We start from the raw sequence: 15,631 nt of genomic DNA on the forward strand, positions 1-15,631 counted from the left end.
AGAATCGATATAGAAATTTCAAATTCACCACAATATCCAAAAGAATAAGTGAAAATAAAAAGGAAGGCATCTAGATATCTATTGATAGTTCAACTTATTCCAATAGTTTCCACAAATTTATTATTATTAATTTGAGATGTATAAATCCAAATCCTTCGATCCAAATAGTGTCCGAATGTAAACAGAGAGCAAAATGCAGTCAGTTGGGAAAACTCCGGTAGAAGTAAATAAATAAGGAACTCAATTATGGGAACTACATACCCTCATTGTAAGAACCGCACTTACAACACGTTATAATTCAAAATTACATTCGTTGATATATATTACACACAAAAGGAGACGATATACAAACTCAAAAATCGATGATGTAAAAAAAATGGAAACAAGGAATCCAATTTACAAGGATAATATAAAAATAGGAAAAAGAGAGAAGAAAACGAACCACGAAACTCTTCCAAAGGTCAAAAGTCAGTTTGGGGAAAGATCACTCTATCTTTTCCAACACTTCCAACCTAGTTTTTCTTTTCCAGCCTTTCATTGTGGCAACAAGGTTGACTAACCCAACAATTTGGCTTTTACTATATTCCTGAAAATTTAAAGTGCATTTAATAAATTAAAAAAAAATCCGAACTAATTTGATGTTGAATCATATTGCTGGATGGAATTTAGGAAAATGTCTATACCGGATGGACGCGCGACCAATGGACATATTCGGTTTCTGGAAGGTAGTAAGCCTGATTATGAAGTAACCAACAAGAAAAGCGGTTAAAATCTCACAGCAGATATTGTTCATCCACACACACCAACATGGATGTGTGTGTTTTTGTGTGTGGACGAATAAATATTCTTTTTACCTGGTGTAACATTCAATAAACACCAAATGACAATGTAATTCGTTGACAAATAACGATTGTTGTTAGTTACCTTGATAAAAGTTTCAACGATCTGCAATTTTGGTCTTACGTCGAATGAGACAAAATGCTTAAGGCCATTTATTAAAACCTGAAAAAGGAAGATTCAATCAAATCAAAAGGAAAACAAATTGTATATAATATATTATCTTAAGTCCGAGTAAAGTGACACCTGAAGATCCAGAGACATGAGGGCGCGCCCTTCATCGGTACACCTCTTTACCCTAGATAGGCCCTCGATGAGAGTTTCAGCAACATTTTCAAGCCCATATTCTAAGAGGAGATCTTGAACCTGTATTCACATGAACGGGAAGTAGTATTGAGATAACAAAGCAAATTTTATGCAATCAACAGTTCAATACGAAAGAAAAGTTCAATAACTGTAGATACTAGTTTGTCATTTAAAATTTCATGCATAACCATGCTATTGAATTTGTGTACATGATACATGTTCAGAAAATAAAAACGCGACGCATTCATGAGAAACAGTAATTAAAATGCCGACGAACCCACACCTCAAAGGCATATATTGTTTATATTGTTTGGCCTGTTTGATGTTTGACAATACACTGTAGATCAAAGGATCTCAAAATTTTCAAATAAGATATCGTCTGACCAAATTTCCATTTCATTTATAGATAGTTATGAATATTAAAATAACGCTTAATACCTCTTTAGAAATACCCCCGTGAGCAAGCCTTGTTTTGTAGTGCTTAAATTCTCCGAGTAGTAAATCAACATACCTAATAAGAGAAGACGTTTGGTGCTTATATTATTCAAATGATAAATCAACAACTATTACAGTCCAAGATAAAGACTAACTGATCCAATGCTAACAAACGCATAGGAGACTTTACAAATTCACAATTTACATGTAGAGATATTTAAGGACTTGTGAAGACTATGAAGAATTTAGATACTGAACTGCATCATATCCATCATTCCTTATTTAGACGAATTAACTGTGTGATTTGTGAATGGATAAAGCCGCAATTCAAAACATACTGACTTCCCAAGATAACTTACCCGTTATGCTCTAATCCAAGCTCCTTCACCTCCCATTTAGCATTGGCAACGCGATCAACGTACCTGCTCAATTCTACCAATCAATACCACTACAATACGGCCAAGCAATCATCAAATACAACTCTAGAAATAGAAGTATATATTTTCTTCCCCTTTCTCATCAAGAAATAAGGTCATTGAGTTCTATAATATATAAAAGAAAGCAGAATATATTTTTTTAAAGGAACAGATGCAAGCCACTACCCGAGCTAACCAAGAGAAGGGGTAGGTGGGGATTGAGGACTTCGTAGGAGGGAAGATAAGTTGCAAGATAAAGAATGACGCAGAATATTTAAAGTAAGTCATCACTTGATTTTCACACAAATAGGCAGAAACTATTTCGATGCAAGCAAATACCTATTCGCAAAGTTCTTGAAACTAAATGAATCTCATTCACTCAAATTATAAGTAACATAGCATAAACGCACTCGATCTTGCTGTGAAAAATGCAAGATTGGAAAACCACAATTATACAACAATAAAGAAGTTTGAAGTGTATCGAACTGTTTATGGTAATATCTCGTAATCCAATGATTTTATGAAAATAGTTTAGGTCAATCAATTCAAGTACTCATTGCATCTCACCCATTGATGTGGAGTAGCTGTTTTGCCGTTGTTCTATGAATCTGCATAGTTAGTTCCGGAACAGCATCAACCTGTCAAAAAAGGGTAGTCAAACAACTGCAAACAAGTTCAGGCAGATGTAAGATGATAACTATGAGAGAAATAGTTATGACAAAGATAATGGTAGGCAAGGAGAAAGAAACCAACTATTGCATTATGTAGTAACTACAAATGCTACTTAAATTGTATAGAACTTCAAAAGGTATTTATATTCCAAGTCAGCTTGAGAGTGAGTGCTATCATTGGTCAATCAAAACCATGCAATTTCTGGGATGTGCCAAATAGAAACTTCCACCACATTTAGAGAAGTATATATCTAACCATAATATTTTTCCTCAGGAACATATGGACTTGAAGCAGAACAAGTACCATAAATGCAAGTGCAAAAACATACCAAATGCGCATAAAAATCCTCAACTACTGCTCCATTTTTCTGAAGAAGCATTGACTGAAGATGGGCTTTAGATCTATGCAATAATTTAGCAACAAGAGATATAGTGTCAGCGCCAGCACATCTTTCCTGCAGCATTACGTCAATGTAAATTACTTGCATAACAGTCGAAATGCAACTTTCACTCAAATAATTTTACACTATTTTAATTTTCTATGCATCAGTCACATAAGATTATTTGACTGGAATACGTTGAGCTCATTTTAGTATTTATATAGTTACCTGATGGATATTGAGGTGCTCGAGCCTAATTGAGGATGGGGAGAAAAATCACAAATGACTTTATTAATTAAACATCTATTGCGGAATAGATCTAATTTTCCATGGCATGTATAGTTAAGGCTCTAGAATCAATTTGGTAATTATGAGCATAGAAGAATGCTCAGGATATATGAACAGAACGCTAAAGTGTAAGTTGAAGGAATTTACAGCATTATTTTTTAAAGCACAAACTTGTTCACACGCCTTGCTTTGTACAGAAATACTTGTTGATATGGTACCCAATTTCAATTCGTAGAGCTATTTTCAAATTTTAATACCATACTCTCAAAACAGACTTGCTTGACGGTACCCAGGTGTCTAGGGCCTACATGCATTGAGTGAGCTGTTGAATTATAAATGATGATGCTGAACAATGTTGAATTGAGAAATCCAACAGTTTAACCACTATACTTAGGCACTCAATGATGATGGCCATTTGGAAATTGGAATCCAGCAGCTGAATAATAGATTTGTGCACTATCCACTCATGTAGCATCAAACAAAACCCAAGAATAAACAACCTACGGAAACATACTCCATTACTTAATTTAGAAATTTAGTGTGTGACATAAGAATAGAGTCATTGCTTTGCGTCTCTTGTAAGGAAAAGAAAAAAAAACATTAGAAGGGAGTTTGAGGAGAAACTTGCACCCTAAATTTGTACATCACTGAACAAAAACCATTTATAGATAGAGGATAGGAATATATACTACTCTATTAGCATAAATACCTTCAGCCCAAATGATGTGTGATTCAAGTGACTAGGAGGACTGGTCGGGGTGACGTCCATGTGAGAGAATGACGCACTCAAAGATGTCGGGGACGAAGAAGAAAATGATGTAGACTGAGGTTTTATCCACTGGTCACAATCTTGTGATATTCTTGATAATGCATTCTTTAGCTTGTCTGAGGAATATAAACAAAAAGATGTTTAGGAGATGACGCCTACTTAAAACAAGCTGTATTAGTTTTCTTTCGGAAGAAAAAAGAAACATCAAAAACTAAAGAATACTTACAAGGATTCAAGCCTTTTCCACTAGGTTGGACATTATGCTCACAGAAAGACTCGAATACAAAGTGGAAAAATATCTCAAACAACTGGCATATTCCCTGTTGACATTACGATATTCTATTATTGAAGACAGAACATTAAGATAAATTGGAGCACAGCTAAAGTAATTGACCTGGAAAAGAAACCATCATACAACCGTACCTTAAAAAACTCAACATTGACAATCTCTAATTTCTGCATCAGTCTCGCATATTTGTCCATCAATCTGACTCAAATAGAATAAGATATTAATGCTTATTATTTATAATATAGAATTACATAGATTCAGAACTGAAGAATCTACAACTCACCTTAAGATACTAAGGGAAGATCCTGTTTGTGCTGTCATATCTTCATCATTTGTACGTAAAGAGTTATGCCTTGAATGACTTGGTTTTGAAATACGACTAGGAAGCTGACTATCTTCATCAATAAAATCTGCATGTAGATCTTCATTTTCATCTTCTGAAAGAGTAGTCCCATTAACATGGTTCACATCACCACTTTTTGGAGAGGATTTAGCATGCCGGCCTATCTTATCAGTATTTCCCGATCCTTGTGAGGTCAAACCGTTGGAATGAAGGGAATCAGAATACTCCTCAGAACTGCCATTCAATTTTGATGAAAATGGGTTTCCGTGTTCCTGCCAATAAAAAAATCCACCCCTCTTTGACCCACTAACTACTGGACGAACTGATCTACTGTCATGCGATCTGGAACTGGGAGATCTATCAGATGAAACAATGAGAGCTGCTCCATCTCCAACCAGTCCAGGAAAACTAACTACTTGAATTGTGTCTAGCGGCATTATCTGCCAATTCTCCTTCTCCATCACCATTTTTAAGGCCTGGAAGCCACATAATGATCTTAATCCCATGATGGGTGAAGGTAATAAATGAAACAAATGAAACAAGAACTTAAGCAAGAAATTTATCCATCCATTTTACAGTTTCACCATATGTATGCGAGTTGATGAACCTATTTACTCTTGCAGATAAAGCATAAATCATGTTGCAAGGAAAATCATTTCACTGCCGGAATTTTTATGTTAATTACAATTTTGGCACATAGTTTCACTATAGATGAGCAAGGTTGGTCAACAATGACAGATATCAAAATGTGTTTAACTTAATACATTTAGTCGTTCGAGATTTCATAACATGAGATGAAACATTTGAGCATACATAAAATTGTATCAATGCATCAAGGAGTTAATGCATGAACTCTTTGATATATAGCATGATCAAAGTGAGTTGGACTTACATAAATATTCTGCCGATGGAAAGCAGAAAAATAAGCTTCACAAATGGATTTAAGTTTCTGGCGGAACTCAGCAGCCTCTATCCCGCAAAATGCTTCCCCAGCCAGAATGAAGATACTCAGATCCTCATAGTTTCTCAAAAACTGATGAATGCTAGTCGAAGAAACTGCTGAAGAAGAAAGCAAGACTGCTACACGGCTTGTTGTAAGTTGCCAAAGGTTTCTCCGACCCCTGTGTAAGGCATGTGAAACAAAAGTAACCGCATCTTTGCGCAGTAAGAACCAAGGAGATCCACTGCTTGATGCTGCACTCCCATCATCTCTTCCTTCGAAAATTGGATGATCTGCAAGCTTGGCGTCATGGATTCCTGTGGTATCAGGAATAGATACAGAACTTTTTGGTGGGACCTCGAGTGAGGACAAAGGAGGTCCTCTCTCAGTTGATGCAGGGACTGAGCCATCTTCTGCCATAAAAGTAGAAGAAACTTCTCTTGCAGGATCCTCAGAGACCCCAGATAAATTACCATCTTGCTCGCCACTGTGGAAGGGTAACACCTGTCACATGAGATATAGAGCTTGAAACATATTTAATTTCGAAAAAGGGGAAGACAATTCTTTGTTGGCTTAAAAAGTGAGATGTGATTTACTATATTTTAAAATAAATGAGTTACATAAATCAAGGTTGTTTCCAGAATTTGAGCTGCTTTAGACAGGCAACAATATAAAGATGCAAATGTATGTATGTATAATAGGATATATGTTACAACAATATATGTCAGCGACTATATATTAAAATTTTACTTGTAACCAAATTTATTGATTTTCATAGAAGAGAACGGAAAACAACAAAGAAAGAAGGAGAGAGCACGTAGGTGATAACTTACTTCATCTTCAAGTTGGAAGCTCGTTATTGCGTCATATGAACACATCAGCTTAAAGAGAACAGCTAGCGCTGCAAGCAGACACTGTCTGAACTTGGATTCGGGTATCCGAGTGCACAAATCACTGTAGGTAAGCCTGGACAAGGGGCAGTGGAGAGACAAAGAAATGCATATGATTACATCCACATCTAAGAAAAAACGGACACGGAAAAAAACCCACAGAAAAAAATATATTCCACGGTCTTTAAAATAAAGGATATATATTGCTCATACCTAGAAGTTTGTGTATTGGGATTTTCAACATCCTGCAGTAAATCAGATCGTCAATTTTCAAGAATATATGATTGATAAAGACAAAGTAAGGAGAATCCAAATATTTACTGAACTTGAAAGTTAGAGAAAAAGAAAGATTCTACTATATGATAAGCAAAAATAGTACAATTTGCAGTCTTTCAGCAGTATTATGCCATTTTTCGTAATACTACACCTGAGTTTGTTTCAGATAGCTGCATGAGCAGTGCACTTTACCAGACTAGTGATTTTCTGATAATAGCTGCTACACATGTAGTTCTTGTTAAACTGAAACTTGAAGAAGTATAGAAACATACCTCTTGCAAAGAGGTCCTCAATGCAGAGTGACTTTCAGAGAGAACCTCCTGCATGAAGAAGCTTTGTATCTTTTCAGCTAGACCAGGCACATCACCAATTAATGCATACGCATCAACCACCTGCAAACAAGGGTAGATAAATCAGCTAGATATTTTACACTATGTATCAACTATGTGTTTTTCTCATGAGCATAAACTTGACAAAGTCAGGGTACAGAAACAAGGAAGAATTCTACTCTCTCCTGACAAACTCATCAAAGCTTAGAATTCCTACTTCCTCACAGGAAAAATGTTCAGAAGTTCAAAATAAATTCATGGTCAGGGTATTAGAAAATGGAAAACCTGTTAATCTACAAACATGTAGGAATAAGCATACAGAAGGGTGAGGCAGAGAAGGATTAGGTTAATTGTTTGTATAATATAAACCAAACTGGAACTTACAGTGAGAAATCCATCCTCTTCGAAGTCCTGGCACACTTCTAATAGAAGAGAATCCAACTTTTGAAGAGCTTTGCCCAACCATACCTGCATGAAGTTAACTAATGAGATTAATGAACCCCAAAGAGGTGAAAAGCAGAGTATAATTGTCTAATTTTGTAAGAGACAAGAAACATGAATCTAGAATTTAGAAATATAGAGGGCACACAAACACTCAAGAGTTAAAAAATGAAAAGACATTTCTTCCTTTTCTGTACTTAAAATAACTATATTTAAGTGCTCAATTCACCTCAACACCACGGCTCAGCTCTTGGACTGCAGAAAGCTCTGACAAACCATCTAGAAGTTGCAAATATTCAGATAGTACTTGAAAAGCCTGAAAATGTACAAGTAGCCATTTAGCAAGAATGTTTCAAATACAAATGGGCATAAAACAATATGCAGAATGCACAAACCCTGCTTGAAAGAAGGAAAAGAAAAAAAGAAGCAGCAGAAGCAAAAATAGGAAAGTTCCTTACTCCATCTATATCCAAGTGAATAGTACCTTAGAGAAATTCCCTTCCTCAACACAAGTTTCGAGAGCAGCTTGCATATCCACTGCATGGCGAAGCTCAGTTAGGATGGGGAGCATGTCCTGCAAGTCACAGTGTAATTATATAGGTAATAAAAGAATCCTTTTATGACACGGAACATCGAAAGCACTAGTTGTGAGATGATTAAACCAATAAAAACATTATAGTCCCATTTGTCTATTTTTGATTTTGATGAGAGAATCAGAGTGAAGTCTTTCATAGCATGTGAATGCAAAAACAAACACGTTGAGGGCACAAATGTTATATTTACAAATAAATAACATTTATTTCTTCTTAATAACTCTAAATGCGATAAATTATGAAGAAGCTGTAGATTCAGTTGTTACTTTGGAAGGCAATTCTTCCCCCAAAACACAATGGAAATAAGCCCAAAGGCTTCCAAATATTGCTAATAGTCTGAGACTCTAGATGTGAGAATACCTGTAAAAATGCTTTTTGTGCAGGGTTTGGGTAGGAGGGAAACTGAAGAAGAAAAATAGATTGCAGGAACAATAAATATTATAAACTTTCAGGTGAAATAATTACCAGAAGGGCTTGCTTCTTTTTGGAACTTTCTGTAACGATGAGATCCCTGGAGACCTCATTCCTTGATGAGGTAAGATGTCTTCGCCCATTCTGCAAAAATAAGTACGATGACAACCTTTAGATTTTATGAAAACTATTTTCAATTGATCAGGACTGATTTGGTACACATCCCAAACTTTGTGCAGGGGCATGTTGCCATGTTCTAATAGTAAATCCGAACGATAATTTCCGTCTTTTCTACTAATGATAGCTGTATTATATGGTTACTTGACCTGGAAAGACGGTGAGATTTTATTTTTAAGAAAAACAAAAGAAAGAAAATACGTGATTCTAAAAGTTTGAGTTAGGAAATTTAGTAGGTTTTGGTGATCTGTAACTCATAACTACAGCAGATATGTTAGTATAGGATTATAGTTTCAGAAGATATAAAACTAAACAGTGGCAGAAAATACATGTCCACCTGGTTTCACATCTGAAACACTTCACCAAGATTAGCACAGAAAAACAGGCAAGCACCAAAGTTGAGCATATATTCTCAAATGCATCAGCAAGCATACAAAATTATACTACTCTACACACTAACAGTTAACAGTTAATGGTAAAAGAGTCACCTGCTTACCATGCAAATAACATTTGCAATCTTCAAGTCCTTCTCCAGTTCTCTTACCAGATTCATCCCCTTCACTGAAACAAGTTTTCACAAATCAGGGATGGAGAAAGTGAAGAAGTTTCATGCAAACACTTGGATAAAGAATGACCGGTAGAAAATAAAAATGTGAGCGAAAACCATGACTGGAACGCAGTCGGTAGATTTCATGCACCCAACAGCAAGGATAGATTAGATCAGACGGAAATTACCACAACCAACTTTATTTAGAACCAAGCATTAAATAGCATACTATGACTTAGTTTTGAAGAATATACTGTTGGATAATAGAAATACTGACAAACTATAGCAATGTAGAGTATATGACACATGGATCAACAGATAAGATGGAAGTATGATATTTCGGAATTCCCAATAGTACAGAAAATTTGTGGGGATTCAAAAAGAAAACCCACCCATTTCTTCAGGACATGTAAAAGAAGAAAAATAGAATGAAAAAATTCTAGCAAGATAGACTATATATATGGCACATACAGCAACAGATATAGATGCAACTTATGATACTTCAGAAATGATCCAGAAAATTTACGGGAATTAAAAAAGGAAACCCACCCATTTTTTCATGATGTTCCATAACATGGCGTGACAAGCGCTCAGAAATTCTATCCAGTTGTGCCAGTCGAAGAGTAGCCTATAAAAGAACACAACACAGATTGGTATGAAATAGCGGGCTGATAAAATGTTTAATATGTGGCTAACAAACTGATGCGTGGCTATGAAAAGACAGAACTAGTTGCAACCCCTTCAAATCTAAAGGAGCAGGGAAATTTTGCATGGAGCAAAAGGAAAACATAAGAGTACCATAATCACGGTGCTACAATGCTGGCGACATGAAAGTGATAAGAAAATTATCTTAAAGACTTAGACTATATCAATCCAGCAAGAAAAAAAACCCAACTCTTCAGTGATTGAATCATATTAAATTCAAGAAAAAACAAGTGGTACGGGATGGAGACAAGGAGATGGAATAAAGAAAAATACCTTTTCCTCGAAATATGCTGGTTCATTTTCTTCGGAGGGAACTTGTTCTAAAATATGTCTAACTGGATCAAACTCCTAAAATAAACAAATTCACAGCAAATCTTGTTAATCGCATGTTTTGTATGGTAGAAGAAATAGCAATAGAGAGGAAATCGTAAATATATAAAAGAAAACACAAGCAAAATCACAATGGTTGCAAGACATTTGAAACTAAGCACCATTAATTGAAGTGCAATCCAAAATCGAATAGAAGCATATGATGTTTCTATTAACAACACATTCATTGATAAGTCATATATAAAAATTCAGAAGATACCACAATCATCTTTAAACAACTCCCCTACCTTCAAACCCCACCCACCAACCCGGCGGGGTTATATGAAACGTTATTATTGCTCATTATGGTATTGCATGTGGAACACATTTTTCATGAACAATAGATGGTTAACTACAGAAGTAACGAACAAGAGATGTTTCATTTATGAAAAGACAATAAGAACTTAAAATTATAACCAAGAATATCATATTTGAGATCTGCTATCTGAGATATTATCGTATTCCAAACTTTGGGGGAAACCTCCCATAATGGAGAATGACAAAGATAAAGCCCGCATGAAATATCTTTCTAAACCTTTCATTGATGGGACTAATCACTGCAGTTGAACTGTTCCACATATATAAAGAGTTAAATCTTTTATGAGATAATTCCTTCACCTGGAAGTTTTGCTTTTTTAGCTACTTATGACCAAAATATTGGAACCTTATGCCAAAAAAAAAAAAACAAATAACCTCTTCATAGAATTCTTTCTCAAGCTCATCCACAGCTTCACCTTCAGTTCTTGTCCCATATATTGAACTTAGTTCTTCAGAGCTTGAAGAGAGATTATGCCTCTGATGTGGAGGTAGTCCAGCAAGCACACGGGCTACAGCTGCTGCTGCTGCAGCTCGGGCTGGAACCTGTGCGCAGAATTTATTGTATATATACAGTCAGAAATAATTCAGAAACTCGCCGATCATCGTGAACAATAATGGTTAACTACGGAGGGAAGGAAATAGAGATTCAAAATTTAACATCTGTCAATTTATTATGATGAGACTCAGAAAAATCAGATTCCTAATCAAGTATATACATAAATGTTTTTATCTTGCAGCATGAAGTTTGCCTTCTCATCTTTTATTTTAATTTGATTTTTTTCAGGAACTCAAAGCCAAGAATTTGTCAAACAATGGTACTCGTTTGGAGGACTAGTTTGTATCCTTTCAACTTAAATTACAGAAAAGAAATAAAGGGAATCCCATACCAGGTCTCCAGCAACAATTCCAATTCTCATCAACTAAACACAATAACATTGGGTGATGCCCTAAATATTACATTAAATTTGAAGTTCTTTTGCTTCAAACGTTAGCCAATTTCTGTTAAACGTCCCTAAATCCTGGACACCACTATATGCCTTGATCGACTATAAACCAATCCCTACGACCACACTACCAACACAAATTATAAAAATGCATATATACACTACTTATATCTTCGTAGACGAAAATTGAAGAATGAATACTTTCATACCATCAAGATCCAAACGCCTTGCTAATTACATAAAAAAAATCCCAATATGATCTGCACCCTCGGGACTTCAGTACAAACATAAATTACTGAATTTAGGATTTTGAATCACTACAAGTACCCCTAATTAAAAATAAAATTACTGCGTCTGTAAATATACGTATTCCTAACCCAACATATATAAACATATGCAGAACAAAACAAATTTATCAACTTCACAGGCTGACAATTCATCACCTCATTGCCAACAATCAACAATTAACACCTGATCGTTTCACACAAACACCATACCAGTTCAGTTCACAACATTAACGCTAATTATACTACCTCAGGGCGTTCCGGCGGTGGAGGAAGGAGGCCAAGGGAGCGAGCGGAGCGAACGGAGCTGAAGATCTTCTCTCCGACCTTGGACAAGTCCATGCCGCCTGCTTCTCTGGACAAGAGCAGCGATCCTAGGAACAAATACCTGGACAATTCAAACCCTCCCTCTCCCAAATCGCCTCCAATGGCATTCAATAGCAGTAACGGACTCAGTGGAAATGGCAGTGCCGGTGGATTATCACCCGACTGCATTTCAATCACGACTGCCGCCGCCGGATACTGAGTGGCGCCGCCTCATTGTCACCAGATCAGATCGGAAAAAAATAAATGATATGGTAATCGGAGTCAGTGTGTGCTGTACGTGTGCGATTTTGCTAGGTGGAAAATTTGGGGGTTGGGTTTACTTTAATTTTGTTCAGAAGACTTTCTCTCTTGGTTAGATCTCAAGTACAGACTAATAGTTCGATGGGGAAAATTTGTAGCTGTATGGAATTTTTATTCTTTGGTTTTTTTTTTTTCCTCTTAATTTTATATTTCTGGGTAATTTTAGCTTATAAACCCCTAAGGATTTAAATTCATACAAATAAAAAATAATTATATTAAACTAAATTATTTAATAAATTGTGAGGAATTGTATAGTTCAATTTTAATATTTTAGTGTTGAATTTATTCTATTAATACTTCATAAATTAAAATTATTGTATGAATAATATTTGTCGCTTTAAATTGATGTACACATTAATAAAAATAATAAATATCCACAAATTATATGGAAAAATCGCATGATAAATGACTAAATTGCCATTGACATTAATTGTTTCTGCTTCTTTCTCATCGAATTAGGAGTAATAATAGTGACCTATGCCATCTTTGGTTTACTTTTCGTTTTCGAGAAATTTATCAATCAATTCTAATTCTTTTGATTCTTATCGAGATATATGAATCATGTTCATTGATTAACAAAAATGTGCAAAAACTCAATTCGACTTGGCAATTTTATGAATTTCATTTAATTAGAAGTTATGCATCATCGAAATTATAAAGTGATAATTAAGTTAAAAATATAAAACCTTTTTCATCAGGGGAAAATTTTGGAACGATATAAGAAGTCAAGGCATAATATTTTTTTATTTTATTTTATATAAAACGAGTCGTAACTTTTTGGGTTGTCTACAAATTAATATTTTGGGCTTGTAGTTTCCCAATCTAAGACTATTGGGCCAAATTAAGTGGGCCTATAATACTGAAAAGTTAATCAATATTTTACATTTTTCTCAATATTTTTTATTTATTTTTTAAATAAAATACAATTGGGTTTATTGTGGGAAATGAGAGAATTAATTCGCGAGAAGAGAGAGAGAAGGAAAAACCTCGAAGATGCTGAGGTTGAAGAGACTTGTTTCAGTAGCTCCAAAAATTTTCAATGGCGGAAACTTACGCAGTGAAGAAGCTAAGCTGTTTCCTAAGATTCCTTCACGCACTCCTTCGAGATTGACTTCCACGCGCTTCCTCGACATCTATCAGGTCTGTTGCAATTTTTCTTCAGATTCGACATTTTTTCCCCATTATTATATATGTCGGCATTTTTTTGCTGATCGTAGAAATTCTACCGAGACAATCTTTTATTTCATTGTTCCAATTTCCGGAAACCAAATACAAATCGATCTCAATTTGATTTTGATTTATGTTGTTTAATTAATAACCTTTTTGGTTAATTTTTGTTTTCCTAGATGGGGAATAAGGAGGCGATTGAGAAGGAACGAGCTCGACTGTGAGTAATTTTTTATTTCCACTTATTTTTTTACACATTTTTCCTGAAAATGATTTTTATTTATTTATTTATTTATTATTGTATATGAATGTAAAGGTTTATATGTAATTTAGGACAGTAAAGATGAGATGAGTCGGGGTTACTTTGCCGACATGTCGGACATGAAGCAACATGGTGGGAAGGTGTGTTTACATTTTTTTTCTTTTTCGTTGTTTCGGGTCTGTAGGTTTTGAATTTGGGCGGTGGATTGAGAGTATATTGTGGTTTTGCAGATAGCAATGGCGAATAAGATTATAATTCCATCAACGGCGGCAGTGAAGTTTCCTACACTGGAAGTGAACTACTCCGATGGTTCTATCCTTAAGCTGCCCTTTACATCTGATGCGGATAATGCCGATGCTTCTAAGTCGGATATTCCCAAAGCGTCCTTAGTGTGTTTGTCGTTTAGGGCGAGCTCGCAGGTGAGAAATTGATTAAACCTGTTAAAATTAGTTAAATGTATTTTTACGAATGCTTACAGATATGTTGAAATTGCCTTCACAAAATTTGTTGCTTACATTTCGCCTTTTGTAATCGTGACAGCCTATGGTTGATTCGTGGACCTTACCATTCGTTAATACCTTTGGTCATTCCAGCGATATACGGTTATATGAGGTACTGCACTTTCTGCTTAAACCCTGTTTCGCTTTACTTTTACCAACCCAATTATGAAATAAGGTAAAAGACTAATTTTCCCTTTTTTTTCCGAAATAGGAAACGTCGAGTTAATATTTTAATCTGGTGTTTCATTACTATAGAAATATCGGTGCAGTTTCCTCGGTGTCTTTCATTTTTATGAAATATCTCGTCACATCATGGTTTTTAATATGTATCAAGAATCAAGATTGTGAAACGTTGGTTTATTTTCTAATTATTTTCTGATTAAAGTTTTCTCGTATGTTAGGTATCTTTCATAGATTCATGGTTATTAAGACGCAGTCTTATAAAGAAGCTACTTCTTAAAGTCATGAGGAAACCCAAGCCTGGAGGGGAAAACCAAGATGCCCTACAGAAGCAGATTGTATATTCTTTCGCCGACCATTATTACTTCAGAAAGGAGCTTAAAATATTGAATCTTCTAACCGGGTACCAAGTTTTTTCTTCTCATATTTTTCTTTTTTTTTCGTTTTCTACTCCAAATTATTTTCAGATATATATTCTTTCCTTTTCATTTTCCAATGCAGATACATTTTCTTAGTAGACAAACTCGGTAAAATACGATGGCAAGGTTTTGGACTGGCAACACAAGATGAGTTATCATCACTTTTGTGCTGCACAGCCCTATTGATGAAAGAGTAATAAGATACGAAAAATATAATGATTGAATAATCAAAATCAAGGACCCTTTTTAGTTGGGCAAACAAGATAACTTTGGTAATCTCTAGTTCATATCGTATTAGGGTTTCGTTTAGAACCCGATGATATGTCCAGGGAAATTTTGATTTGAAGAATATTCATTTTTCGATTGATTTTCTTGATGGTAATCTCTGCTTGATATTTATTTATTTATCCAGTCACAGATCCTTTTCCTATTCTTCATATTCGTGATAAGAAACGTACTCGTCTATATGTGTAGAAACTTCTGGAATTTTCCGACTTCGACACCCTAATTTCAGTCCA

General features: G+C 35.2%; 2 protein-coding genes across 2 annotated transcripts; one reads left to right on the forward strand and one right to left on the reverse strand.

Moving 5' to 3' along the window:
* Positions 1–203: 203 nt before the first annotated feature.
* On the reverse strand, positions 204–12,764 carry LOC105958547 (coiled-coil protein). The gene is made up of 25 exons (XM_012982547.2): positions 12,208–12,764; positions 11,106–11,273; positions 10,317–10,391; positions 9,888–9,966; positions 9,288–9,352; positions 8,669–8,758; positions 8,095–8,184; positions 7,840–7,926; positions 7,554–7,637; positions 7,113–7,232; positions 6,778–6,809; positions 6,508–6,640; positions 5,627–6,178; positions 4,675–5,210; positions 4,526–4,589; positions 4,329–4,422; positions 4,043–4,218; positions 2,995–3,120; positions 2,562–2,632; positions 1,938–2,000; positions 1,582–1,654; positions 1,084–1,203; positions 925–1,002; positions 684–734; positions 204–586 (listed from the first exon to the last, which is right to left on the reverse strand). The coding sequence occupies exons 1-25, from the start codon at positions 12,451–12,453 to the stop codon at positions 485–487; spliced, it is 3,375 nt and encodes a 1,124-aa protein (XP_012838001.2). The 5' UTR covers positions 12,454–12,764; the 3' UTR covers positions 204–484.
* A 751-nt stretch (positions 12,765–13,515) lies between these two features.
* On the forward strand, positions 13,516–15,495 carry LOC105958544 (ATPase complex subunit). The gene is made up of 7 exons (XM_012982542.2): positions 13,516–13,725; positions 13,932–13,972; positions 14,091–14,154; positions 14,245–14,433; positions 14,555–14,626; positions 14,916–15,097; positions 15,196–15,495. The coding sequence occupies exons 1-7, from the start codon at positions 13,579–13,581 to the stop codon at positions 15,308–15,310; spliced, it is 810 nt and encodes a 269-aa protein (XP_012837996.2). The 5' UTR covers positions 13,516–13,578; the 3' UTR covers positions 15,311–15,495.
* Positions 15,496–15,631: the final 136 nt, after the last annotated feature.

This window comes from Erythranthe guttata, chromosome 4 (assembly GCF_056151865.1).
Source record: "Erythranthe guttata isolate IM_541 chromosome 4, IM_541, whole genome shotgun sequence".
NCBI classification, from domain to species: domain Eukaryota; kingdom Viridiplantae; phylum Streptophyta; class Magnoliopsida; order Lamiales; family Phrymaceae; genus Erythranthe; species Erythranthe guttata.

Excerpts from the sequence above, each read along its gene's own strand:
- LOC105958547 (XM_012982547.2), bottom strand. The coding sequence starts at position 12,453 with ATGCAGTCGGGTGATAATCCACCGGCACTGCCATTTCCACTGAGTCCG. Across the intron at positions 6,641-6,777 it reads CCCAATACACAAACTTCTAG|GCTTACCTACAGTGATTTGT; the intron begins GTATGAGCAATA and ends CCCCTTGTCCAG. Across the intron at positions 2,633-2,994 it reads AGGATTTTTATGCGCATTTG|GTTGATGCTGTTCCGGAACT; the intron begins GTATGTTTTTGC and ends CTTTTTTGACAG.
- LOC105958544 (XM_012982542.2), top strand. The coding sequence starts at position 13,579 with ATGCTGAGGTTGAAGAGACTTGTTTCAGTAGCTCCAAAAATTTTCAAT. Across the intron at positions 13,726-13,931 it reads GCTTCCTCGACATCTATCAG|ATGGGGAATAAGGAGGCGAT; the intron begins GTCTGTTGCAAT and ends TTGTTTTCCTAG. Across the intron at positions 14,627-14,915 it reads GCGATATACGGTTATATGAG|GTATCTTTCATAGATTCATG; the intron begins GTACTGCACTTT and ends CTCGTATGTTAG.